Genomic DNA, 24,138 nt, shown 5'->3' on the forward strand with positions numbered 1-24,138 from the left:
AAAATTGAGGTTGGCTTTTTGGGGATATAATGAAAGTAACCCTATTTTCCAATGTTCTTAAGTTCAGTTTATATTATTTTTTTCAGGAACATAACTACCATGTTATCGGATTGTCTACTTTATATATACTAGTGTCTCACGAAATCGTAATAACACGATTGCAAACAAACCATACCACGGGCGGGATTTGAACACGCGATTTGAACGCGACGGTCTGGAGTTTTGAGACTCTCTGACCGCGGGTTCAAATCCCGCCCGTGGTATGGTTTATATACTAGTGTGTGTGTCTTTCATTCTTTTTTCTCCCTCCCTCATATCCTTAATTAATATGCTCACATATAAAGTTTTCTGTAATCAAAAGCCTACATTTCAATTTTTTGTGAGTGTGTGCATGTGTCTGTGTACTCACCTAGCTGTACTCACCTAGTTGTAGTTGCAGGGGTCGAGTCATAGCTTTTGTCCCCGCCTCTTCACTGGTCGCTACTGGGTCACTTTCCCTGACCCATGAGCTTTATCATACCTCTACTTATGTGCATATGTACACATGCACACACGCTTATGTACATATGCACAATTAAATAATAGGCTTCAATGTGTTTCCCATATAATTTAATACGGAACAGTATTATGTTTTTAATGGATTTTGGTAATTATACAACATGAATCACTACTGTTCTAAGTGAGTTTGAGGGTGCAGAGGTGGAGGCTTATATGTTTATAATAAAAATGCCTTGATACAAGTGATGATTTGCAGAATAAAGCCTGATTAACATGTGGTGATCTTTGGCAGGTACACGCCACCTGCAGGAGACATACAGGATATGTGTTCGTCAACAGTCCGGCTACTGCAATGTCAAGTGGACTGCTGCTCAGGGCGAGGATTATGCTTTTACTCTCACTGACAACCTTAATCCTGACAATCAAATTCCCGGATTCCCTATGTTCAGTAAGTTCTCTCATTTTCTCATCACATTTTTTTTCAGTATACATGTACATACTACTGATCTTAGCACAGGCTGAGGATAATTGCATTTTTTCTGTTTTATCGCATACAGTATTGATAATGTGGATGAATAATTTCTGTGATTCTACTGGCTTTGATAGTCCGTTAAGTCACTTGGAGAATTTAAACATATTGTTTCATAAATATATATATATATGTACGTATATAGAAAGCCTTTCGTTATGCAGAGCATTTCGGTCAAATTATGTCAGTTTTGTCCCAGGATACAAACCACACCAATCGATTAACACCCAGGTAACCATTTTACTGATGGGTGAACAGGGACAACAGGAAAAAGGAAACACGCCTAATGTTTCCACCCTTACTGGGAATCAAACCCGGACACCTCAGTGTGTGGAGCAAGAGCTTTGCCTTCCAGGCCACGGGCTTGGATTATCCACTGTTAAATCTTTATCATTCCCCACATTCATTACCTATGTTGATTATAAGTAAAATGAAACACAGGTGCATTTATCTGTCAATTATTTGACTGAGTTAATGTTCATGTTCTTATTTGTGTTGATGTTCATGTTCTTATTTGTGTTTAGCTGTATAGTCCTTGTGGCTTAGCGCTTCTTTTTTTATTATAATAATAATTCTCTGTGTTTATGTTAAAGTTCTTCCTTGTATTTATGTTCATATTCTTACTTGTGTTTATGTTCATGTGCTTCAGTTTATGTTATGTTTTTAAATTTGTGTTTCCTTCTCTCTACAGACAGTGCTGTAAATGAAGACTGTATGTTTACAGACTACCTTATTATCGCTGAAGGTACTACATCAGGCACTGACTCCGTCAACATCATCTGTGGCTCTAAGTTCCCGGATCCTTATGTCAGAAGTGAGTGTTGAGGTGTTGCAGTGGTGTGTTGAGGCACTGCATGAGTGAGTGTTGAGGTGCTGCAGTGGTGTGTTGAGGCACTGCATGAGTGAGTGTTGAGGTGCTGCAGCAGTGTGTTGAGGCACTGCATGAGTGAGTGTTGAGGTGCTGCAGTGGTGTGTTGAGGCACTGCATGAGTGAGTGTTGAGGTGTTGCAGTGGTTACCTGGAGTTTACCTGGAGAGAGTTTCGGGGGTCAACGCCCCCGCGGCCCGGTCTGTGACCAGGCCTCCTGGTGGATCAGCGCCTGATCAACCAGGCTGTTGCTGCTGGCTGCACGCAAACCAACGTACGAGCCACAGCCCGGCTGATCAGGAACTGCCTTTAGGTGCTTGTCCAGTGCCAGCTTGAAGACTGCCAGGGGTCTGTTGGTAATCCCCCTTATGTGTGCTGGGAGGCAGTTGAACAGTCTCGGTCCCCTGACACTTATTGTATGGTCTCTTAACGTGCTAGTGACACCCCTGCTTTTCATTGGGGGGATGGTGCATCGTCTGCCAAGTCTTTTGCTTTCGTAGTGAGTGATTTTCGTGTGCAAGTTCGGTACTAGTCCCTCTAGGATTTTCCAGGTGTATATAATCATGTATCTCTCCCTCCTGCGTTCCAGGGAATACAGGTTTAGAAACCTCAAGCGCTCCCAGTAATTGAGGTGTTTTATCTCCGTTATGCGCGCCGTGAAAGTTCTCTGTACATTTTCTAGGTCGGCAATTTCACCTGCCTTGAAAGGTGCTGTTAGAGTGCAGCAATATTCCAGCCTAGATAGAACAAGTGACCTGAAGAGTGTCATCATGGGCTTGGCCTCCCTAGTTTTGAAGGTTCTCATTATCCATCCTGTCATTTTTCTAGCAGATGCGATTGATACAATGTTATGGTCCTTGAAGGTGAGATCCTCCGACATAATCACTCCCAGGTCTTTGACGTTGGTGTTTCGCTCTATTTTGTGGCCAGAATTTGTTTTGTACTCTGATGAAGATTTAATTTCCTCATGTTTACCATATCTGAGTAATTGAAATTTCTCATCGTTGAACTTCATATTGTTTTCTGCAGCCCACTGAAAGATTTGGTTGATGTCCGCCTGGAGCCTTGCAGTGTCTGCAATGGAAGACACTGTCATGCAGATTCGGGTGTCATCTGCAAAGGAAGACACGGTGCTGTGGCTGACATCCTTGTCTATGTCGGATATGAGGATGAGGAACAAGATGGGAGCTAGTACTGTGCCTTGTGGAACAGAGCTTTTCACCGTAGCTGCCTCGGACTTTACTCTGTTGACGACTACTCTCTGTGTTCTGTTAGTGAGGAAATTATAGATCCATCGACCAACTTTTCCTGTTATTCCTTTAGCGCGCATTTTGTGCGCTATTACGCCATGGTCACACTTGTCGAAGGCTTTTGCAAAGTCTGTATATATTACATCTGCATTCTTTTTGTCTTCTAGTGCATTTAGGACCTTGTCGTAGTGATCCAGTAGTTGAGACAGACAGGAGCGACCTGTTCTAAACCCATGTTGCCCTGGGTTGTGTAACTGATTGGTGTGTTGAGGCACTGCAGGAGTGAATGTTGAGGTGCTGCAGTGGTGTGTTGAGGCACTACATGAGTAAGTGTTGAGGCACTGCAGGAGTGAGTATTGAGGTACTGCAGTCTTGTGTTGAGGTACTGCATGAGTAAGTGTTGAGGCACTGCAGGAGTGAATGTTGAGGTGCTGCAGGAGTGATTGTTGAGGCACTGCAGGAGTGAGTATTGAGGTACTGCAGTCTTGTGTTGAGGTGCTGCAGCAGTGTGTTGAGGCACTGCAGGAGTGAATGTTGAGGCACTGCAGGAGTGATTGTTGAGGCACTGCAGGAGTGAATGTTGAGGCGCTGCAGGAGTGAATGTTGAGGCACTGCAGGAGTGATTGTTGAGGCACTGCAGGAGTGAGTGTTGAGGCACTGCAGTCTTGTATTGAGGTACTGCATGAGTAAGTGTAGAGGCACTGCAGGAGTGAGTGTTGAGGTGCTGCAGGAGTGAGTGTTGAGGCACTGCAGGAGTGAGTTTTGAGGCACTGCAGGAGTTAGTGTTGAGGCACTGCAGGAGTGAGTGTTGAGGCACTGCAGGAGTGAGTGTTGAGGCACTGCAAGAGTGAGTGTTGAGGCAATGCAGGAGTGAGTGTTGAGGCACTGCAGGAGTGAGTGTTGAGCCACTGCAGGAGTGAGTGTTGAGGCACTGCAGGAGTGAGTGTTGAGGCACTGCAGGAGTGAGTGTTGAGGCACTGCAGGAGTGAGTGTTGAGGCACTGCAGGAGTGAGTGTTGAGGCACTGCAGGAGTGAGTGTTGAGGCACTGCAGGAGTGAGTTTTGAGGCACTGCAAGAGTGAGTGTTGAGGCACTGCAGGAGTGAGTGTTGAGGCACTGCAGTCTTGTGTTGAGGCACTGCAGGAGTGAGTGTTGAGGCACTGCAGTCTTGTGTTGAGGTACTGCATGAGTAAGTGTAGAGGCACTGCAGGAGTGAGTGTTGAGGTGCTGCAGGAGTGAGTGTTGAGGCACTGCAGGAGTGAGTTTTGAGGCACTGCAGGAGTGAGTGTTGAGGCACTGCAGGAGTGAGTTTTGAGGCACTGCAGGAGTGAGTGTTGAGGCACTGCAGGAGTGAGTGTTGAGGCACTGCAGGAGTGAGTGTTGAGGCACTGCAAGAGTGAGTGTTGAGGCAATGCAGGAGTGAGTGTTGAGGCACTGCAGGAGTGTTGAGGCACTGCAGGAGTGAGTGTTGAGGCACTGCAGGAGTGAGTGTTAAGGCACTGCAGGAGTAAGTGTAGAGGCAGTGCAGGAGTGAGTGTTGAGGAACTGCAGGAGTGAGTGTTGAGGCACTGCAGGAGTGAGTGTTGAGGCACTGCAGGAGTAAGTGTAGAGGCAGTGCAGGAGTGAGTGTTGAGGCACTGCAGGAGTGAGTGTTGAGGCACTGCAAGAGTGAGTTTTGAGCCACTGCAGGAGTGAGTATTGAGGCACTGCAGGAGTGAGTGTTGAGGCACTGCAGGAGTGATTGTTGAGGCACTGCAAGAGTGAGTGTTGAGGCAATGCAGGAGTGAGTGTTGAGGCACTGCAGGAGTGAGTGTTGAGGCACTGCAAGAGTGAGTTTTGAGCCACTGCAGGAGTGAGTATTGAGGCACTGCAGGAGTGAGTGTTGAGGCACTGCAGGAGTGATTGTTGAGGCACTGCAAGAGTGAGTGTTGAGGCAATGCAGGAGTGAGTGTTGAGGCACTGCAGGAGTGAGTGTTGAGGCACTGCAGGAGTGAGTGTTGAGGCACTGCAGGAGTGAGTGTTGAGGCACTGCAGGAGTGAGTGTTGAGGCACTGCAGGAGTGTTGAGGCACTCCAGGAGTGAGTGTAGAGGCAGTGCAGGAGTGAGTGTTGAGGCACTGCAGGAGTGACTGTTGAGGCACTGCAGGAGTGAGTGTTGAGCCACTGCAGGAGTGAGTGTTGAGGCACTGCAGGAGTGAGCGTTGAGGCACTGGAGGAGTGAGTGTTGAGGCACTGCAGGAGTGAGTGTTGAGGCACTGCAGGAGTGAGTGTTGATGCACTGCAGGAGTGAGTGTTGAGGCACTGCAGGAGTGAGTGTTGAGGCACTGCAGGAGTGAGTGTTGAGGCACTGCAGGAGTGAGTGTTGAGGCACTGCAGGAGTGAGTATTGAGGCACTGCAGGAGTGAGTGTTGAGGCACTGCAGGAGTGAGTATTGAGGCACTGCAGGAGTGAGTGTTGAGGCACTACAGGAGTGAGTGTTGAGGCACTACAGGAGTGAGTGTTGAGGCACTGCAGGAGTGAGTATTGAGGCACTACAGGAGTGAGTGTTGAGGCACTACAGGAGTGAGTGTTGAGGCACTGCAGGAGTGAGTGTTGAGGCACTACAGGAGTGAGTGTTGAGGCACTGCAGGAGTGAGTATTGAGGCACTACAGGAGTGAGTGTTGAGGCACTGCAGGAGTGAGTGTTGAGGCACTACAGGAGTGAGTGTTGAGGCACTACAGGAGTGAGTGTTGAGGCACTACAGGAGTGAGTGTTGAGGCACTACAGGAGTGAGTGTTGAGGCACTACAGGAGTGAGTGTTGAGGCACTACAGGAGTGAGTGTTGAGGCACTACAGGAGTGAGTGTTGAGGCACTACAGGAGTGAGTATTGAGGCACTACAGGAGTGAGTGTTGAGGCACTGCAGGAGTGAGTATTGAGGCACTACAGGAGTGAGTGTTGAGGCACTACAGGAGTGAGTGTTGAGGCACTACAGGAGTGAGTGTTGAGGCACTACAGGAGTGAGTGTTGAGGCACTACAGGAGTGAGTGTTGAGGCACTACAGGAGTGAGTGTTGAGGCACTACAGGAGTGAGTGTTGAGGCACTACAGGAGTGAGTGTTGAGGCACTACAGGAGTCTGCTGCAAACAGTTGGCTACTAGAAATCTGTGATGTTCCATACTGTACTTCAAGTTGTTGTTTCCTGTGGCACTGCAACAATGTGTTGGTTGTCTGATTGCGGTGGTACCTCTGCAGTAGCATATATAAGTATGGTAGGTACGGCACGTGCCCTTTGTGCCACTTGAAGGGCGGGGGGGGGGGGTGCCACTGAGCAGTTTCTACTCAAGTCAGACAAGCCATCCTCAGACAGTGTAAAACGAATTTTCTTCAGATGTATGATCTGTCTTCGATTATCATGGGTGAGAGGCACTAGGCTAGCTAGATTGTACAACCACTTATATAAATTATTAGGTAAAAATACAGTGGTGGGAGCTACATGACCACACACCTCACAGTACCACTGCTCAGTGCCAACTGGGGAGGTAGTCTAGAATTTTGTGCAAAACTGTGAAATTTAATGTTTTATTAAAAGCGCTATCAATACTCATTGGAGCAGAAATTGGATTCAACCAGTGGAAAGCATCTGAAAAGATTAGTGTTCGTGAAAATGCCAAGAATCATCGGGAGTGCTTCACACAGTGGAGAGAAATTTAGCTGAAAACAAAGGAGTTATTGACGCGTAACTTTAGTCACAGATTGAGAAGGAAAAGCAAAAGCATCGTTATATTTTGACGAGAATCCTTCACTATACAAAATTCCTTTCAGCTTGGAGCCTGGCTATGGGAGGACACAGGGAGTCACATTAAACTGGACAATGACTCCAATTGTGGGAAATTTTCTTGGCTTACTGAAACGACTGGCCATCTTTGACCGTCATGAAAGAACACCTCACTCGTGTGGAAATTAATCCTAGATCCATGTCTTATCTTTCATGGCGTGTCCAGAATGAATTCATCCATATGATGGCATCCACTGTTTGCCATAGTTTACTGAGAAGCATTTGTAAAGCCAAGTACTGTGGTCTCGTGTTTGACTTGGTTCCTGATCAGGAACACCATGAACAGATGTCAGAAGTAATGAGGCACATGGAAGTTGATTTTGAGAGTAAAACAGTCTGTGTTGGAGAGTCCTTCCTTGGTTTTATCCAGATAAACCAGAAGGATGCTGAGAGAGCTTGATTAAAGACATCCTGAAACAGCTAGCGAAGGACGAAATGGAGTTACGAGATTGTCGGTCACAGTACTATGATAATACTGCTGTGATGGATGGACACAGAAGCGGTGTTCATCAAAAAATAAGTGAGAAAAATAACCTAGCAGTATTTGTGAACTGCAACAATTACTCACTCAACTTGGTGGGTATACTTGCAGCCAAGCAGGATACAGTGGTCACGTTTTTTGGAACCTTGATATCAAAGTTCTCTACATGTTCTCTCGTTCAACACATTGCTGGGAAAAACTAAAAAATGCTGTGACTGTGGTTGTTAAGTCGGAGTCTGAAACCAGGTGAGTGCAAGGACAGAAACAGTAAGCCAGTCAACAAGTACCTTGAGGAGATACTTCAAGGTCTCCTGGACATGATAGACAATGAAAATGAGACCAGTGAAACAAGAAGTGACGCAAAGCAGCTGTATAACCTCATGTTCAGTTACGGTTTTCTGACTTTGCTAGGATTTTGGAACAAAGTACTCGCTTGCACTGACTATATTCCAAATAGGCTACAGGATCCTAGCATGAACTTCCACGATGCTGCCCTGGATTTGAAAGCCCCACGAGATCATTTTGATGATGGCAAAGAAGTGTTGGCCAGTGAGTCACTCGATCTCTATCAGGAATGGAATATTGAAGTTAAAAGATGTCAAAGATGAAAGAAACAAATGGCTGATGACAATGCAAAAGACTCTGGGTTAGCAGCCAAGGAGGAAATGGAAAGTCATGAAGAGAACACTCCACCGTCTTCACAGAGAAATAGATGAAAGGTTCACTCATTTACACGACACTGATGCCAAGTTTAGGTTCCTTCTTGTTGTTGAGGTACTGTGTTACAGTGCCGATAGTAATTACCTAAAGAAGTGCAAAAATTTGGGCGAATTGTACAGCTCCGATGTTAGTGAACAGCAGCTATATGAAGAAATTTTGGATTGTAGAATGTTACCATCAAGTCGGGCCAACACGAAAATATCAAGACCTGAAGAGCTTCACGAATTTATTGTTCGGTATGGAGAAGAGAGCGTCTTCCTCAATCTTTGAATTGGTATTCAGATAATGCTACCCATAGCAGTTTCCATCGCCAGCTGTGATAGATCATTCAGCAAGTTAAAACTAATACTTTTGTATTTGAGAGCCTCCATGGGTTAAGGCAGAATCTGTGATCTTGTTCTGCTGAATGTAGAAAGAGAAGTTAGTTTAATATCTTTATTATGCACCCCATACCCATCCTGTAGGCGGTAGTCAAAAGATTACAGAGGTAGATAATGGGTCCAGGGACTGGGCCCCAAAGTTATGATAGCTGAACTAGTTACAAAGGTAATGAACTCCAGGTAGATCTGGTCACAATCATGGCAAGTTACAAAGGTAATGAATCAACCTCACTCCTATACATGGTTACAGTCATGAACACATTACAAAGTAATGAGCCACTAATACGTCCACACCTGGTCACAATTGTAATGAGTTATAAATAATGTAATGAGTTATAGAAAGAGAAGAAACTGAAATAACTGAATTTGAGCACATCATAGACCAATTTGCATCGGTGAAAGCAAGGAAGGTGCAGTTGTAATTTTCATGTAGTGCCCTAATTTGTTAATTAAAATTTAACCAGCTTGACTTGTATTTTTGAGCTGATCTTATGGTAAAGTTATCTGAAATATGGGTGTCAGAACTTCGGACAAGGGCGCAATTTCAGTGCTTTCCATAGGCGCCATTTTCTGTAGATATGCACCTTCACTGCTGTGACTTGTTGCTTATATCATTGCAATACGTAATGTGTTGCATGTGGCACTGTAATGTTGCCAGTGGTGCTGCACTGATATGTTGCCTGCAAAAAAGGACCCATTGACTATGTTTTCATTGTGGTTTTACACAAACATCGCGTTTTAGGATTGTTATGGGGTGCATAATGAAGATATTAAACTAATAACTTTAAACAAACACGCACACACACCTCAGTAAGGAATCGTTCAAGACTTTATACACCGTGTACGTTAGGCACCAGTTTGGAACCCACACCTGGTCAAGCACGTCAAGAAATTAGAGAAAGTGCAAAGGTTTGCAACAAGGTTAGTTCCAGAGCTTAGGGATATGTTCTACGAAGAAAGGTTAAGGGAAATTGGTCTGACAACACTGGTGGACAGGAGGGTCAGTGGGCACATGATAACGATATACAAAATACTGGGTGGAATAGACAAGGTGGACAGAGACAGGATGTTCCAGAGATGGGACACAGAAACAAGGGGTCACACTTGGAAGCTGAAGACTCAGATGAGTCAAAGGGATGTTAGGAAATATTTCTTCAGCCACAGAGTTGTTAGGAAGTGGAATAGTCTGGCAAGGGATGTAGTGGAGGCAGGAACCATACATAGTTTTAAGATGAGGTATGATAAAGCTCATGGAGGAGGGGGAGGGAGGATCCAGTAGCGGTCAGTGAAGAGGCGGGGCCAGGAGCTGAGTCTCGACCCCTGCAACCACAATTAGGCGAGTACACTCATTGAGAGCACACACTCATTCTGAATACATATAATGAAGAGTTTTTAGAGCATAGAAATTAAAAGGTGATGAGGAATAATTCAGTGGTCAGCTGTTTTAATAATCTTCCTGGCCTGCTAGTGTACTCGCATATAATCTAGTGATACCAGTGAATAGCAGAATACAGTGTTGTAGTAGCAACTAACCAGTATTATAATGGTACTTAGTGGAGTGGAGTGACTTTCCTTAGTTTCTTTTTTCTTTTTCCTCATATCCGATATAGACAAGGATGTCAGCCACAGCACCTTGTCTTCCTTTGCAGATGACACCCGAATCTGCATGACAGTGTCTTCCATTGCAGACACTGCAAGGCTCCAGGCGGACATCAACCGAATCTTTCAGTGGGCTGCAGAAAACAATATGAAGTTCAACGATGAGAAATTTCAATTACTCAGATATGGTAAACACGAGGAAATTAAATCTTCATCAGAGTACAAAACAAATTCTGGCCACAAAATAGAGTGAAACACCAAAGTTAAAGACCTGGGAGTGATCATGTCGGAGGATCTCACCTTCAAGGACCATAACATTGTATCAATCGCATCTGCTAGAAAAATGACAGGATGGATAATGAGAACCTTCAAAACTAGGGAGGCCAAGCCCATGATGACACTCTTCAGGTCACTTGTTCTATCTAGGCTGGAATATTGCTGCACACTAACAGCAGGTGAAATTGCTGACCTAGAAAATGTACAGAGAACCTTCACGGCGCGCATACCTGGAGTTTACCTGGAGAGAGTTCCGGGGGTCAACGCCCCCGCGGCCCGGTCTGTGACCAGGCCTCCTGGTGGATCAGAGCCTGATCAACCAGGCTGTTGCTGCTGGCTGCACGCAAACCAACGTACGAGCCACAGCCCGGCTGATCAGGAACTGACTTCAGGTGCTTGTCCAGTGCCAGCTTGAAGACTGCCAGGGGTCTGTTGGTAATCCCCCTTATGTGTGCTGGGAGGCAGTTGAACAGTCTCGGGCCCCTGACACTTATTGTATGGTCTCTTAACGTGCTAGTGACACCCCTGCTTTTCATTGGGGGGATGGTGCATCGTCTGCCAAGTCTTTTGCTTTCGTTGTGAGTGATTTTCGTGTGCAAGTTCGGTACTAGTCCCTCTAGGATTTTCCAGGTGTATATAATCATGTATCTCTCCCTCCTGCGTTCCAGGGAATACAGGTTTAGGAACCTCAAGCGCTCCCAGTAATTGAGGTGTTTTATCTCCGTTATGCGCGCCGTGAAAGTTCTCTGTACATTCTCTAGGTCGGCAATTTCACCTGCCTTGAAAGGTGCTGTTAGTGTGCAGCAATACTCCAGCCTAGATAGAACAAGTGACCTGAAGAGTGTCATCATGGGCTTGGCCTCCCTAGTTTTGAAGGTTCTCATTATCCATCCTGTCATTTTTCTAGCAGATGCGATTGATACAATGTTATGGTCCTTGAAGGTGAGATCCTCCGACATGATCACTCCCAGGTCTTTGACGTTGGTGTTTCGCTCTATTTTGTGGCCAGAATTTGTTTTGTACTCTGATGAAGATTTAATTTCCTCATGTTTACCATATCTGAGTAATTGAAATTTCTCATCGTTGAACTTCATATTGTTTTCTGCAGCCCACTGAAAGATTTGGTTGATGTCCGCCTGGAGCCTTGCAGTGTCTGCAATGGAAGACACTGTCATGCAGATTCGGGTGTCATCTGCAAAGGAAGACACGGTGCTGTGGCTGACATCCTTGTCTATGTCGGATATGAGGATGAGGAACAAGATGGGAGCGAGTACTGTGCCTTGTGGAACAGAGCTTTTCATCGTAGCTGCCTCGGACTTTACTCTGTTGACGACTACTCTCTGTGTTCTGTTAGTGAGGAAATTATAGATCCATCGACCGACTTTTCCTGTTATTCCTTTAGCACGCATTTTGTGCGCTATTACGCCATGGTCACACTTGTCGAAGGCTTTTGCAAAGTCTGTATACATTACATCTGCATTCTTTTTGTCTTCTAGTGCATTTAGGACCTTGTCGTAGTGATCCATTAGTTGAGACAGACAGGAGCGACCTGTTCTAAACCCATGTTGCCCTGGGTTGTGTAACTGATGGGTTTCTAGATGGGTGGTGATCTTGCTTCTTAGGACCCTTTCAAAGATTTTTATGATATGGGATGTTAGTGCTATTGGTCTGTAGTTCTTTGTTGTTGCTTTACTGCCCCCTTTGTGGAGTGGGGCTATGTCTGTTGTTTTTAGTAACTGTGGGACGACCCCCCGTGTCCATGCTCCCTCTCCATAGGATGGAAAAGGCTCGTGATAGGGGCTTCTTGCAGTTCTTGATGAACAGAGAGTTCCATGAGTCTGGCCCTGGGGCAGAGTGCATGGGCATGTCATTTATCGCCTGTTCGAAGTCATTTGGCGTCAGGATAACATCGGATAGGCTTGTGTTAATCAAATTTTGTGGCTCTCATAAAAAATTCATTTTGATCTTCGACTCTCAGTCTGGTTAGCGGCTTGCTAAAAACTGAGTCATATTGGGACTTGAGTAGCTCACTCATTTCCTTGCTGTCATCTGTGTAAGACCCATCTTGTTTAAGTAGGGGCCCAATACTGGACGTTGTTCTCGATTTTGATTTGGCATAGGAGAAGAAATACTTTGGGTTTCTTTCGATTTCATTTATGGCTTTTAGTTCTTCCCGCGATTCCTGACTCCTAAAGGATTCTTTTAGCTTAAGTTCGATGCTTGCTATTTCTCTGACCAGTGTCTCCCTACGCATTTCAGATATATTGACCTCTTTTAGCCGCTCTGTTATTCTTTTCCGTCGCCTGTAAAGGGAGCGCCTGTCTCTTTCTATTTCACATCTACTCCTCCTTTTTCTTAGAGGAATAAGCCTTGTGCATACATCGAGTGCCACCAAGTTAATCTGTTCTAGGCATAAGTTGGGGTCTGTGTTGCTTAGTATATCTTCCCAGCTTATATCGGTTAGGACTTGGTTTACTTGGTCCCACTTTATGTTTTTGTTATTGAAGTTGAATTTGGGGAATGCTCCCTCGTGGCTAGTCTCATTATGTCGGTCTGGGGCTCCACGCATACATGTCTGAACCTCAATTATGTTGTGATCTGAGTATATTGTTTTTGATATGGTGACATTTCTTATCAGATCATCACTGTTAGTGAAGATGAGGTCTAGTGTATTCTCCAGTCTAGTAGGCTCTATTATTTGCTAGTTTAACGGAGATAAAACACCTCAATTACTGGGAGCGCTTGAGGTTCCTAAACCTGTATTCCCTGGAACGCAGGCGGGAGAGATACATGATTATATACACCTGGAAAATTCTAGAGGGACTAGTACCGAACTTGCACACGAAAATCACTCACTACGAAAGCAAAAGACTTGGCAGACGATGCAACATCCCCCCAATGAAAAGCAGGGGTGTCACTAGCACGTTAAGAGACAACACAATAAGTGTCAGGGGCCCGGGACTGTTCAACTGTCTCCCAGCGTACATAAGAGGGATTACCAACAGACCCCTGGCAGTCTTCAAGCTGGCACTGGACAATTACCTAAAGTCGGTTCCTGACCAGCCGGGCTGTGGCTCGTACGTTGGTTTGCGTGCAGCCAGCAGCAACAGCCTGGTTGATCAGGCTCTGATCCACCAGGAGGCCTGGTCACAGACCGGGCCGCGGGGGCGTTGACCCCCGGAACTCTCTCCAGGTAAACTCCAGGTCTCCAGGTGAAATACCAGACGTATACTGTGAATTTCATATAACCTGTAGTTACCAGCGGTCGCAATATACACAACGAGAAGCAATTATTACTACAGAAAAAGCGTCCTTCCTCCAAAATTTCCACCAGTCAACTATAGTGATAATATAGCATTTATTGTGGTGGAGACGAAAAAAAACTAGAAAAGCTAGATACAGCGATTGATAAACAAGGGTTGAGGCTCGACCATTCGTCATTGTAGGAGCTGCCAGAAATCACCGGCTCTTCAACACGCAAGTTATACTTTTGTATCAATCAAATCACATATTACTCGGGTAGATAATTTCAAGTAGATCCTTCATGTGTTAGCCCAAATCACCGACTAGTATGTTTTAAATAAGTGACCCACTGATCAGATCAGATCGACTGGTCCGAACCCTTGATGGTCCGAACCCTTGACTGGTTTCAAACGGATTCGTTGGACAATATAGCAGACTGTAAACGGATGGGGTTGTAGGCGCCCTTATCAAACACAAACAATACATATAAATCAGGAACGTACACGGTAAGCTGTCCAATATACAAGTACAGTTAGAAATAGAAATACAAATAGCTAGAGCTTCATTTAAGGAGGTTATTAATAGAGTATTCAAGAGGTTGCTAGTAGAATTGCAGTAAATCAACCATTCAAATCATTATGAAGCTGTGTGTAGTCTGCAGTCAATCAAACAAACGGGCTTCCACATGGATAAATTGTCATTTTTGTGGAAATTGGTGCCACGCCCCTTGTGCAGATATCCAAGAACTAGCTACAAGCAGTATTAAAACAGGGAAGTGTTTTTGGGTATGCCCAAATGAGGAAAATCTGTGGACTAAAATCACAAGGGTATTAAAAGAGGATAACATCAAAGCTGCTTTCATAGAAAACCTGGAAGCTTTCTACAACAGATGGGAACATAAAAAGTCTGGGCTGAATGGTACTGCCCTTGATACTGGCCATGTAGTCACAAACTGTAAGGCTGGAGGTGATGTCCTGGTAGTCAGTAAATGTGGGGCTGATAGTGCTGTCCTGGGAGACAGTAATGGTGAAGCTGGAGGTGCTGTCCTGGGAGACAGTAATGGTGAAGCTGGAGGTGCTGTCCTGGGAGACAGTAATGGTGAAGCTGGAGGTGCTGTCCTGGGAGACAGTAATGGTGAAGCTGGAGGTGCTGTCCTGGGAGACAGTAATGGTGAAGCTGGAGGTGCTGTCCTGGGAGACAGTAATGGTGAAGCTGGAGGTGCTGTCCTGGGAGACAGTAATGGTGAAGCTGGAGGTGCTGTCCTGGGAGACAGTAATGGTGAAGCTGGAGATGCTGTCCTGGGAGACAGTAATGGTGAAGCTGGAGGTGCTGTCCTGGGAGACAGTAATGGTGAAGCTGGAGATGCTGTCCTGGGAGACAGTAATGGTGAAGCTGGAGATGCTGTCCTGGGAGACAGTAATGGTGAAGCTGGAGGTGCTGTCCTGGGAGACAGTAATGGTGAAGCTGGAGGCGCTGTCCTGGGAGACAGTAATGGTGAAGCTGGAGGTGCTGTCCTGGGAGACAGTAATGGTGAAGCTGGAGGTGCTGTCCTGGGAGACAGTAATGGTGAAGCTGGAGGTGCTGACCTGGGAGACAGTAATGGTGAAGCTGGAGATGCTGTCCTGGGAGACAGTAATGGTGAAGCTGGAGATGCTGTCCTGGGAGACAGTAATGGTGAAGCTGGAGATTTTGTCCAGGTAGTCGGGAATTATACGCAGGAAGGAATACATATAAATGACCTCATAGGGGACAGGAGCCATAGTAGGGAAACAAGTGTAGTCAAAGATAAGATAAAACCAATATTGCAAACTAGAAATACCACAGGAAATAGCAAACAAGAGGACTCCACTAGCAATAGTGAGGATATATTACCAAAAACAACTGGTGGGAGCTCCATTGTTGGTGCTAGGGAGGATAGGAATAAGACAGGGAAACATGCACCAACAGGGAATACAGCCACAGAAACCCAAGGCAAACGGAAACCAAGCCTGTGCACATACTATGCACTTGGTATCTGCAGACATGGGAAATCTGGAAAAACAGATGGGACATGCAACTATGACCACCCTAGAAAATGCCATGCCCATATGACAACAGGAAAATGCAAACTCCCTTCCTGTAAGCTTTTTCACCCTGAAATGTGTACCTCTTCAGTACAGGAAAGACTGTGCTATAACTTAAATTTCCAGGCACACCATCTAAAGGGTACAAAAAGATACAAAACATCCAGGCCATGGGAAAACCTGGGTAGCCACACCCACTCAAGAGGGAGAGGTCTTTTAGTGCCAGGAAGGAAAAAAAACTGGCAGGAAATGGCAGAAATCGTACACCAAATCCAGTCATTCCTGGAGTGGAACCACAGTTGATGGCCTCCACTCCAAACCAACAGATACAGATACTAATGCCGGAAAAAAAATCCCCCCCCCAGTACCAACAATACCACCAGTCCAGTGACATTCTTCTTTGCAAATATACAGGGTCTAAAGCCAGCAACAAACAACAAAATACCTTTCATCCGTGGACTGCTTGCAGAGGCAAAGGCAATGTTCGCTGCTTTTACCGAGACCCACATAAAGGATCACTTGGACAACGAAATATGGATCCCAGGTTACAACCTATACAGATGTGACAGAGTGAACAGGCAAAAGGGGGGGGTTGGCCTGTACATTGCAGAGTCACTTGTTTGCACAGAACTGCTAAATGCCTCAAATGATGTAGTGGAAGTTTTAGCAGTAAAGGTCGAGAACCAAAACCTAGTCATTGTGGTAGTCTACAAGCCTCCGGATGCAACATCCCAGCAATTCCAGGAACAGCTGTTAAAAATTGACCACTGTCTGGAAAATCTTCCAGCTCCTGCACCCAACATCTTGCTCCTGGGGGATTTCAACTTAAGGCACCTAAAATGGAGGAATATAGCAAATATTGTTGTAGTAATAACACCAGGAGGCAGCTCTGATAAAAACTCACACTCACACGAGCTTTTAAATCTCTGCACAAAATTCTATTTAAACCAGCAAATAATAGAGCCTACTAGACTGGAGAATACACTAGACCTCATCTTCACTAACAATGATGATCTGATAAGAAATGTCACCATATCAAAAACAATATACTCAGATCACAACATAATTGAGGTTCAGACATGTATGCGAGGAGCCCCAGACCGACATAATGAGACTAGTCACGAGGGAGCATTCACCAAATTCAACTTCAATAACAAAAACATAAAGTGGGACCAAGTAAACCAAGTCCTAACCGATATAAGCTGGGAAGATATACTAAGCAACACAGACCCCAACTTATGCCTAGAACAGATTAACTTGGTGGCACTCGATGTATGCACAAGGCTTATTCCTCTAAGAAAAAGGAGGAGTAGATGTAAAATAGAAAGAGACAGGCGCTCCCTTTACAGGCGACGGAAAAGAATAACAGAGCGGCTAAAAGAGGTCAATATATCTGAAATGCATAGGGAGACACTGGTCAGAGAAATAGCAAGCATCGAACTCAAGCTAAAGGAATCTTATAGGAGTCAGGAATCGCGGGAAGAACTGAAAGCCATAAATGAAATCGAAAGAAACCCAAAGTATTTCTTCTCCTATGCCAAATCAAAGTCGAGAACAACGTCCAGTATTGGGCCCCTACTTAAACAAGATGGGTCCTACACAGATGACAGCAAGGAAATGAGTGAGCTACTCAAGTCCCAATATGACTCAGTTTTTAGCAAGCTGCTAACCAGACTGAGAGTCGAAGATCAAAATGAACTTTTTATGAGAGAGCCACAAAATTTGGTTAACACAAGCCTATCCGATGTTATCCTGACCCCAAATGACTTCGAACAGGCGCTAAATGACATGCCCATGCACTCTGCCCCAGGGCCAGACTCATGGAACTCCGTGTTCATCAAGAACTGCAAGAAGCCCCTATCACGAGCCTTTACCATCCTGTGGAGAGGGAGCATGGACACGGGGGTCGTCCCACAGTTACTAAAAACAACAGACATAGCCCCACTCCACAAAGGGGGCAGTAAAGCAACAGCAAAGAACTACAGACCGATAGCACTAACATCCCATATCATAAAAATCTTTGAAAGGGTCCTAAGAAGCAAGATCACCACCCATCTAGAAACACATCAGTTACACAACCCAGGACAACATGGGTTTAGAACAGGTTGCTCCTGTCTGTCTCAACTATTGGATCACTACGACAAGGTCCTAAATGCACTAGAAGATAAAAAGAATGCAGATGTAATATATACAGACTTTGCAAAAGCCTTCGACAAGTGTGACCATGGCGTAATAGCGCACCAAATGCGTGCTAAAGGAATAACAGGAAAAGTCGGTCGATGGATCTATAATTTCCTCACTAACAGAACACAGAGAGTAGTCGTCAACAGAGTAAAGTCCGAGGCAGCTACGGTGAAAAGCTCTGTTCCACAAGGCACAGTACTCGCTCCCATCTTGTTCCTCATCCTCATATCCGACATAGACAAGGATGTCAGCCACAGCACCGTGTTTTCCTTTGCAGATGACACCCGAATCTGCATGACAGTGTCTTCCATTGCAGACACTGCAAGGCTCCAGGCGGACATCAACCAAATCTTTCAGTGGGCTGCAGAAAACAATATGAAGTTCAACGATGAGAAATTTCAATTACTCAGATATGGTAAACACGAGGAAATTAAATCTTCATCAGAGTACAAAACAAATTCTGGCCACAAAATAGAGCGAAACACCAACGTCAAAGACCTGGGAGTGATCATGTCGGAGGATCTCACCTTCAAGGACCATAACACTGTATCAATCACATCTGCTAGAAAAATGACAGGATGGATAATGAGAACCTTCAAAACTAGGGAGGCCAAGCCCATGATGACACTCTTCAGGTCACTTGTTCTATCTAGGCTGGAATATTGCTGCACACTAACAGCACCTTTCAAGGCAGGTGAAATTGCTGACCTAGAAAATGTACAGAGAACCTTCACGGCACGCATAACAGAGATAAAACACCTCAATTACTGGGAGTGCTTGAGGTTCCTAAAACTGTATTCCCTGGAATGCAGGCGGGAGAGATACATGATTATATACACCTGGAAAATCCTAGAGGGACTAGTACCGAACTTGCACACGAAAATCACTCACTACGAAAGGAAAAGACTTGGCAGACGATGGAACATCCCCGCAATGAAAAGCAGGGGTGTCACTAGCACGTTAAGAGACCATGCAATAAGTGTCAGAGGCCCGAGACTGTTCAACTGCCTCCCAGCATACATAAGGGGGATTACCAACAGACCCCTGGCAGTCTTCAAGCTGGCACTGGACAAGCACCTAAAGTCGGTTCATGACCAGCCGGGCTGTGGCTCGTACGTTGGTTTGCGTGCAGCCAGCAGCAACAGCCTGGTTGATCAGGCTCTGATCCACCAGGAGGCCTGGTCACAGACCGGGCCGCGGGGGCGTTGACCCCCGGAACTCTCTCCAGGTAAACTCCAGGTAAACTATATGTAGAGAGGATGGAGAGCAATAAGAGAGTATATATCTAGGGTAGAAGGTAGGAGGGTCAAGTGTCGCTCCAGAAATGGTTGTATGGAAGAAGTGGTAAAAGAAGTTTGCAGTTATAAGAGCTTGAGCATCCAGCAGGCTTGTGTGAAACAAGTTAGCAGTATGTAAAGTAAAAGGACACAAGTGCAACTAATGAGAAATTTATTGTGGCAACGTTTTGCTCTCCAGGAGCTTTATCAAGCCATTACCAGTAATGGCTTGATGAAGCTCCTGGAGAGCGAAACGTTGCCACAATAAATGTCTCATTAGTTGCACTTGTGTCCTTTTACTTTACGTATTGTCGGTAATTCTACCAACTTTATTACAAGTTAGCAGTATACTTGAGTCCTGGAGGTGGCAAGGGCAGTGCCTGCACTCTGAAGCAGAGGTGGGGATACTACAGTCACCAATCTGATTTGTGATATCAACACACTTCTGGCAAGACAGCAGTTGAATGAATGAATGATGGTAAATGTGTTTTCTTTTGTGGTCATTTGGGTAAAAAAAAAATATCTGCCCTTCTTAACAACTTCTATTCCCAAACATTACCTTTCCAATTCTGAGAAAAATCTGTTTAAAAGTGTGTTGTAGGAAGCTGCTGTAATGCCAGGAGCAAGGGCAAGGTTACCTCTCTATTTGAATGTAAATTTTAAAAATGGAAAAGAAAAAGCTACTGAGGCTGGGTAATTTGAACTGAGTGTGGCTTTAGTAAAAATGTTAAGAAATAAATACACTGTTATGAAAGTAAGGATGCTGGATGTCTTATCACTGACTGAAATAAAGTTAAAATGAGAAGACAGATTTAATGAAGAAAAGTGAGATTAAGTGAGCTGTATGTGGGTGATTGAGAGCTAACTGAAGAGCAGTAGCAATTAAATAAACAATTGTGGGAAAAGAAAGGGTGTAAATGTTTAATTTCAAGAATAATGTGGATTAGACTAAAGTGGGATACAGTGTTTTAAATATTGTATGCATGAAGGAGCAAGGGGCTAGTAACCCCTTCTTCTACATATACTAAATTTAAAAGGAGAAACTTTCATTTTTTCTTTTGGGCCACCCTGCCTCGGTGGGATATGGCTGGTTTGTTGAAAGCAGCAGTGTATGTATAAGTGCCTCTGAGGGTTTTCACCACCAATTGATGTAGACATAACAGTGTAAACTTTGCCAAAGAAATTATTGTCATAATCTGCATAATTATGTGCTGTAATATATTTTTTTATGAGATCAGAGGACAACTCACTGTGTATGCACCTGGAGGTTAGAGATGTATATTGGGGATATTATAATAATGTCTAAATTATTCTCTTCTGGCAGGCAAGAACTTCGAGGTGACAGTAATTACAAATAAAGTTGAACTTACTGATGACGACATAGACAATCGAGGATTTCATCTCAACTATGTGCTGGAACCATGCTAAGTTATGCAGAGGATAATGTCTTGGTACTCAAGGTTTGACTTAACCATTGCCCATATCTTACATTTCATTGTTTTCTTGCACACTAGTACAGCTAAGTATTATGCCAGGGTACACATACCAACACATGTACTGTACACTACAAAGCATGTACACTTGCATACAAACATGTAAACATATACGTCCTCGGAATACAAACAGCTCAAAACTCGAACAAACATATACCTCGGGATACGAACAGCTCAAAACTCAAACAATTATGTAAGTGCATTTAAGTGCTTTTGTAAATGTATTTTTGGGGGTCTGAAATGGATTAATCTAATTTACATTATTCCTTACGGGAACAAATTCGTTCGGTATTGGCACTCGAGCATCCTTCTGGAACGAATTAAGTTCATATCCCGAGATACCACTATAGTACTACTTGCATACATGTAACAGTGATAAACAACAGTTAAAACTTCCTTGCTTGGGTTAAACCCAGTAACAGTGTATTTGACCATTCCCAAAGTCAATCTGGTTCCTGCAGCCTTTTATACTAGTTTTCTTGATAAGGTTTCACTCTGTGTAGAACAAAACGTAATTCCAAAATTCTAACTTCAGATGCTTGGGTGAAAGACTACCTTACTGGAAATTACCCAAATACTTTGTATCTACCTCCAATGAAGCCTACTGAAGTCTCACTCATCATACAATCACTAAAAAACAACACAGGAAACCTAAATAACTTGCCACCAGTCACGTACAAAAAAAGCAGCTCATGTGCTGTCACCCACTATTGCAACTCTATTTAACAAATCCGTGGAATCTTCAACTTTCCCATCCATACTCAAGATAGCAAGGGTTACCTGGTCCTCAAATGAGGTGATCCAGCTGGTGAATAACTATAGGCCTGTATCATACTTGCCTTTACTATCTAAAAATCTTTGAATAAAATAATACATGAGTGAGTCTACTCCTACCTAATCTCTCACATCATACTTAACCCCTGACAGTCTCAGTTTAGGCCCCCAAAAAAGTACAAATGATGCAATTATACAGAACTTGAAAAAAATGAATATCCTCTGGGACTCTTCATAGGCCTGTGGAAAGAATTCAATACAGTGGACCACAGCATCTTGCACCTTAAACTATAACATTATGGGGTCAGAGGACATACTCTTGCATACCTAAAATCTTATCTTAGCAATAGACATGAGTGTGTCTCCACAAACGGTATAACCTCATCTACTCAGCCTGTAGCCACAGAGTGCCCCAAGGCCTTCTGCTCTTTCTCATTTACATCATTGATATTCCCAGCACATTTCATCTCCTTAAACCAGTTCTATTCACAGATGATACTACATATATCTTCTACTCAAACCCGACTATGCTCAGTGACACTGTTAACAATGAACTACTAAATATATCTACATGGATGATGACCAACAAACTCACCCTTGATATAGACATACCCTGCTGCATGCTGTTTGGAAACAGCTTTAAATATCCAATGTAAACATATTGATCAATGGTTTCCCCATTACAAGACACACTGAGGGTAAATTTTTTGGTTTTTCACCTTGACTGCAAGATGAAATTTCATACCCACATCCAACACATAGCCAAAGTCTCCAAAGCAGTTAGCATCCTCTCCAAGATATGGTACTATGTATCTTAAATGGGCCTACTTACACTACACCACTCTCTAATCTACCCTTACTGCACATATGGTATTTATGTTTGGGGATCTACTAAGGCAAATCACCTTAAACCATTAATAACCCAACAAAAACCTGCTGTGTGGATTATCACTCATTCCTTTGCCAGATAACACACCCCTCTGCTCATCAAGAGTTTGAACTTGCTTAATATATAAAATATACATCCATATTATTGTGCCTGTTTTATATATATCCTTTCAGGGTCTGTCCCGTAGTTCTATGGCTTGTCCACAGCGCCCAAGAATTTTCCAAAAAAATTTAGTTTTTCTTATGAAATGGTAGAGAATCTTTTCCTGAAGGTAATAAAACAAAAAATAGAAAATATGATGGAAAATTGACGAAATTATGCTCTCACGAATTTTGCTGCATCAGCAATATTTACACAATGGTGATTTTGCCCACTTTGACTCCTATTTTAGGCCAATTACATTATTGCAGTCGACCAAATTCTTAGCCGTTTCACTAGTATCACTTCTATTTCATCAATTGAACACAAGAAACTGTCCAATCAACTATTTCAGTTATTCAATAGTGATCAGAATTTGGTATTTTGGCCGATTTCACACAAAGTTCAAAATATTCCAGTTTCAAAATAGGGTCTAGAATAAACAATGCAGGCATTCCTGGCACTAAAATAACATTTCCTCTGTTTATTAGTTATGTTTTCAGGCTTTACAGATGAATTCCATTTTGATTTTTTATCCACATAATGAATTTTTATTCACACCAAAAAATAGAAGATTTACTGTTATGCAATATTGTAATACATAATTATATATATAATATCAGCTCATTCATGAACGTATATTAGACCCACCAGTTGATGTGTAATGGATGCATGACGTCATTTATTTACTCTTGAACATCGGCAAAAATTAAACATTTCCGCTATTTTGAGCTCAATTTCAAGCTATTTTCAGTAATAAAACCAATCAGAATCATCTCTATTTCTATAATATATCTTCCATTCTATCAAATGAGACCAAGAAACTGCAACTATAACCCTAAAAAAATTCGAAAATACACGGCAAAGTTGCTGTTTTAATCCAAAAAACACAGTCGCAGTTTTTTTCTCATTATGCACTGTGTGCTGCAGGATTTGCATTATATGGTGCACACTTACCACATAGATGCATTGTCTCACGTCTAGGCCCAAATTTACCGCTCACAGCTTATCTGAGTGAGCTGAGCTCAAGACGTAGTACTATGGCTTGGACCCTGGTGTCTGCCTTACCCTATGCAAAAATGCAGTGCACATAAAGAGCCCTAAGATCAGGAATTCATTGCCCAAACCAGCAAAAGGTCCCCTGTCTGCAAGTCAGTTTAGAACTATAATTAAAAATCACCTCATCTTCCAAACATAACTACACCAACACTTTGTTAACTCATCCAACTTCCTGTTTCTTCACCATCTCTTATAATCTTCCCATAGTCTGAAATCATAGAACCAGTTTGAAACTAGTTAAGAAATTCAAATTAACTTAAGATCACTGAATCTGTTTAAAGTATGAATACATACTTAAAATTGTAATATTGTAAATTGCCCTAATTGTAATAATTTTCCTACCTGTTTTTGTAATAATACATAATTAAAATTTACCACTCAGTAACCTATATCTAGTCTTAAATAGTGTGTAAGCATTATTATTAGTCTGCCAGAAATGCTCATGCATACTAATGGCTTTTTTTGTGCTTAACAATATTTTATTACATGTAAACTACACCTTGTATACTACACACAAAAATGTTTTTTTGTTTATTAGCAGTATGCTACATGGAACTGATCTGCCCAATTGTAAACCTTAACTAAGAATGTGTGTACTTTATA

At 43.5% G+C, this 24,138-nt stretch overlaps 1 protein-coding gene across 5 annotated transcripts in view; it reads left to right on the forward strand.

Annotated features, from left to right (window-relative positions):
• The window catches only part of LOC128697434 (uncharacterized), a 70,489-nt gene that overhangs the window by 35,287 nt on the left and 11,064 nt on the right, over nt 1–24,138 (forward strand). For 3 of the 5 annotated variants that reach the window (XR_011393151.1, XM_053789093.2, XM_070094143.1), the window contains 3 exons: nt 791–946; nt 1,719–1,841; nt 20,507–20,642. Coding sequence is in view for 3 of the 5 variants with exons in the window: in XM_053789093.2 (XP_053645068.1) it covers nt 791–946; nt 1,719–1,841; nt 20,507–20,610 (383 nt within the window). In the remaining 2 variants the exon portion in view is untranslated. The remainder of the gene's footprint in view (nt 1–790; nt 947–1,718; nt 1,842–20,506; nt 20,643–24,138) is intronic. The other 2 variants (XR_011393152.1, XM_053789096.2) reach the window with 1 other exon arrangement.

Source organism: Cherax quadricarinatus, chromosome 44 (genome assembly GCF_038502225.1).
Source record: "Cherax quadricarinatus isolate ZL_2023a chromosome 44, ASM3850222v1, whole genome shotgun sequence".
Lineage (NCBI taxonomy): Eukaryota > Metazoa > Arthropoda > Malacostraca > Decapoda > Parastacidae > Cherax > Cherax quadricarinatus.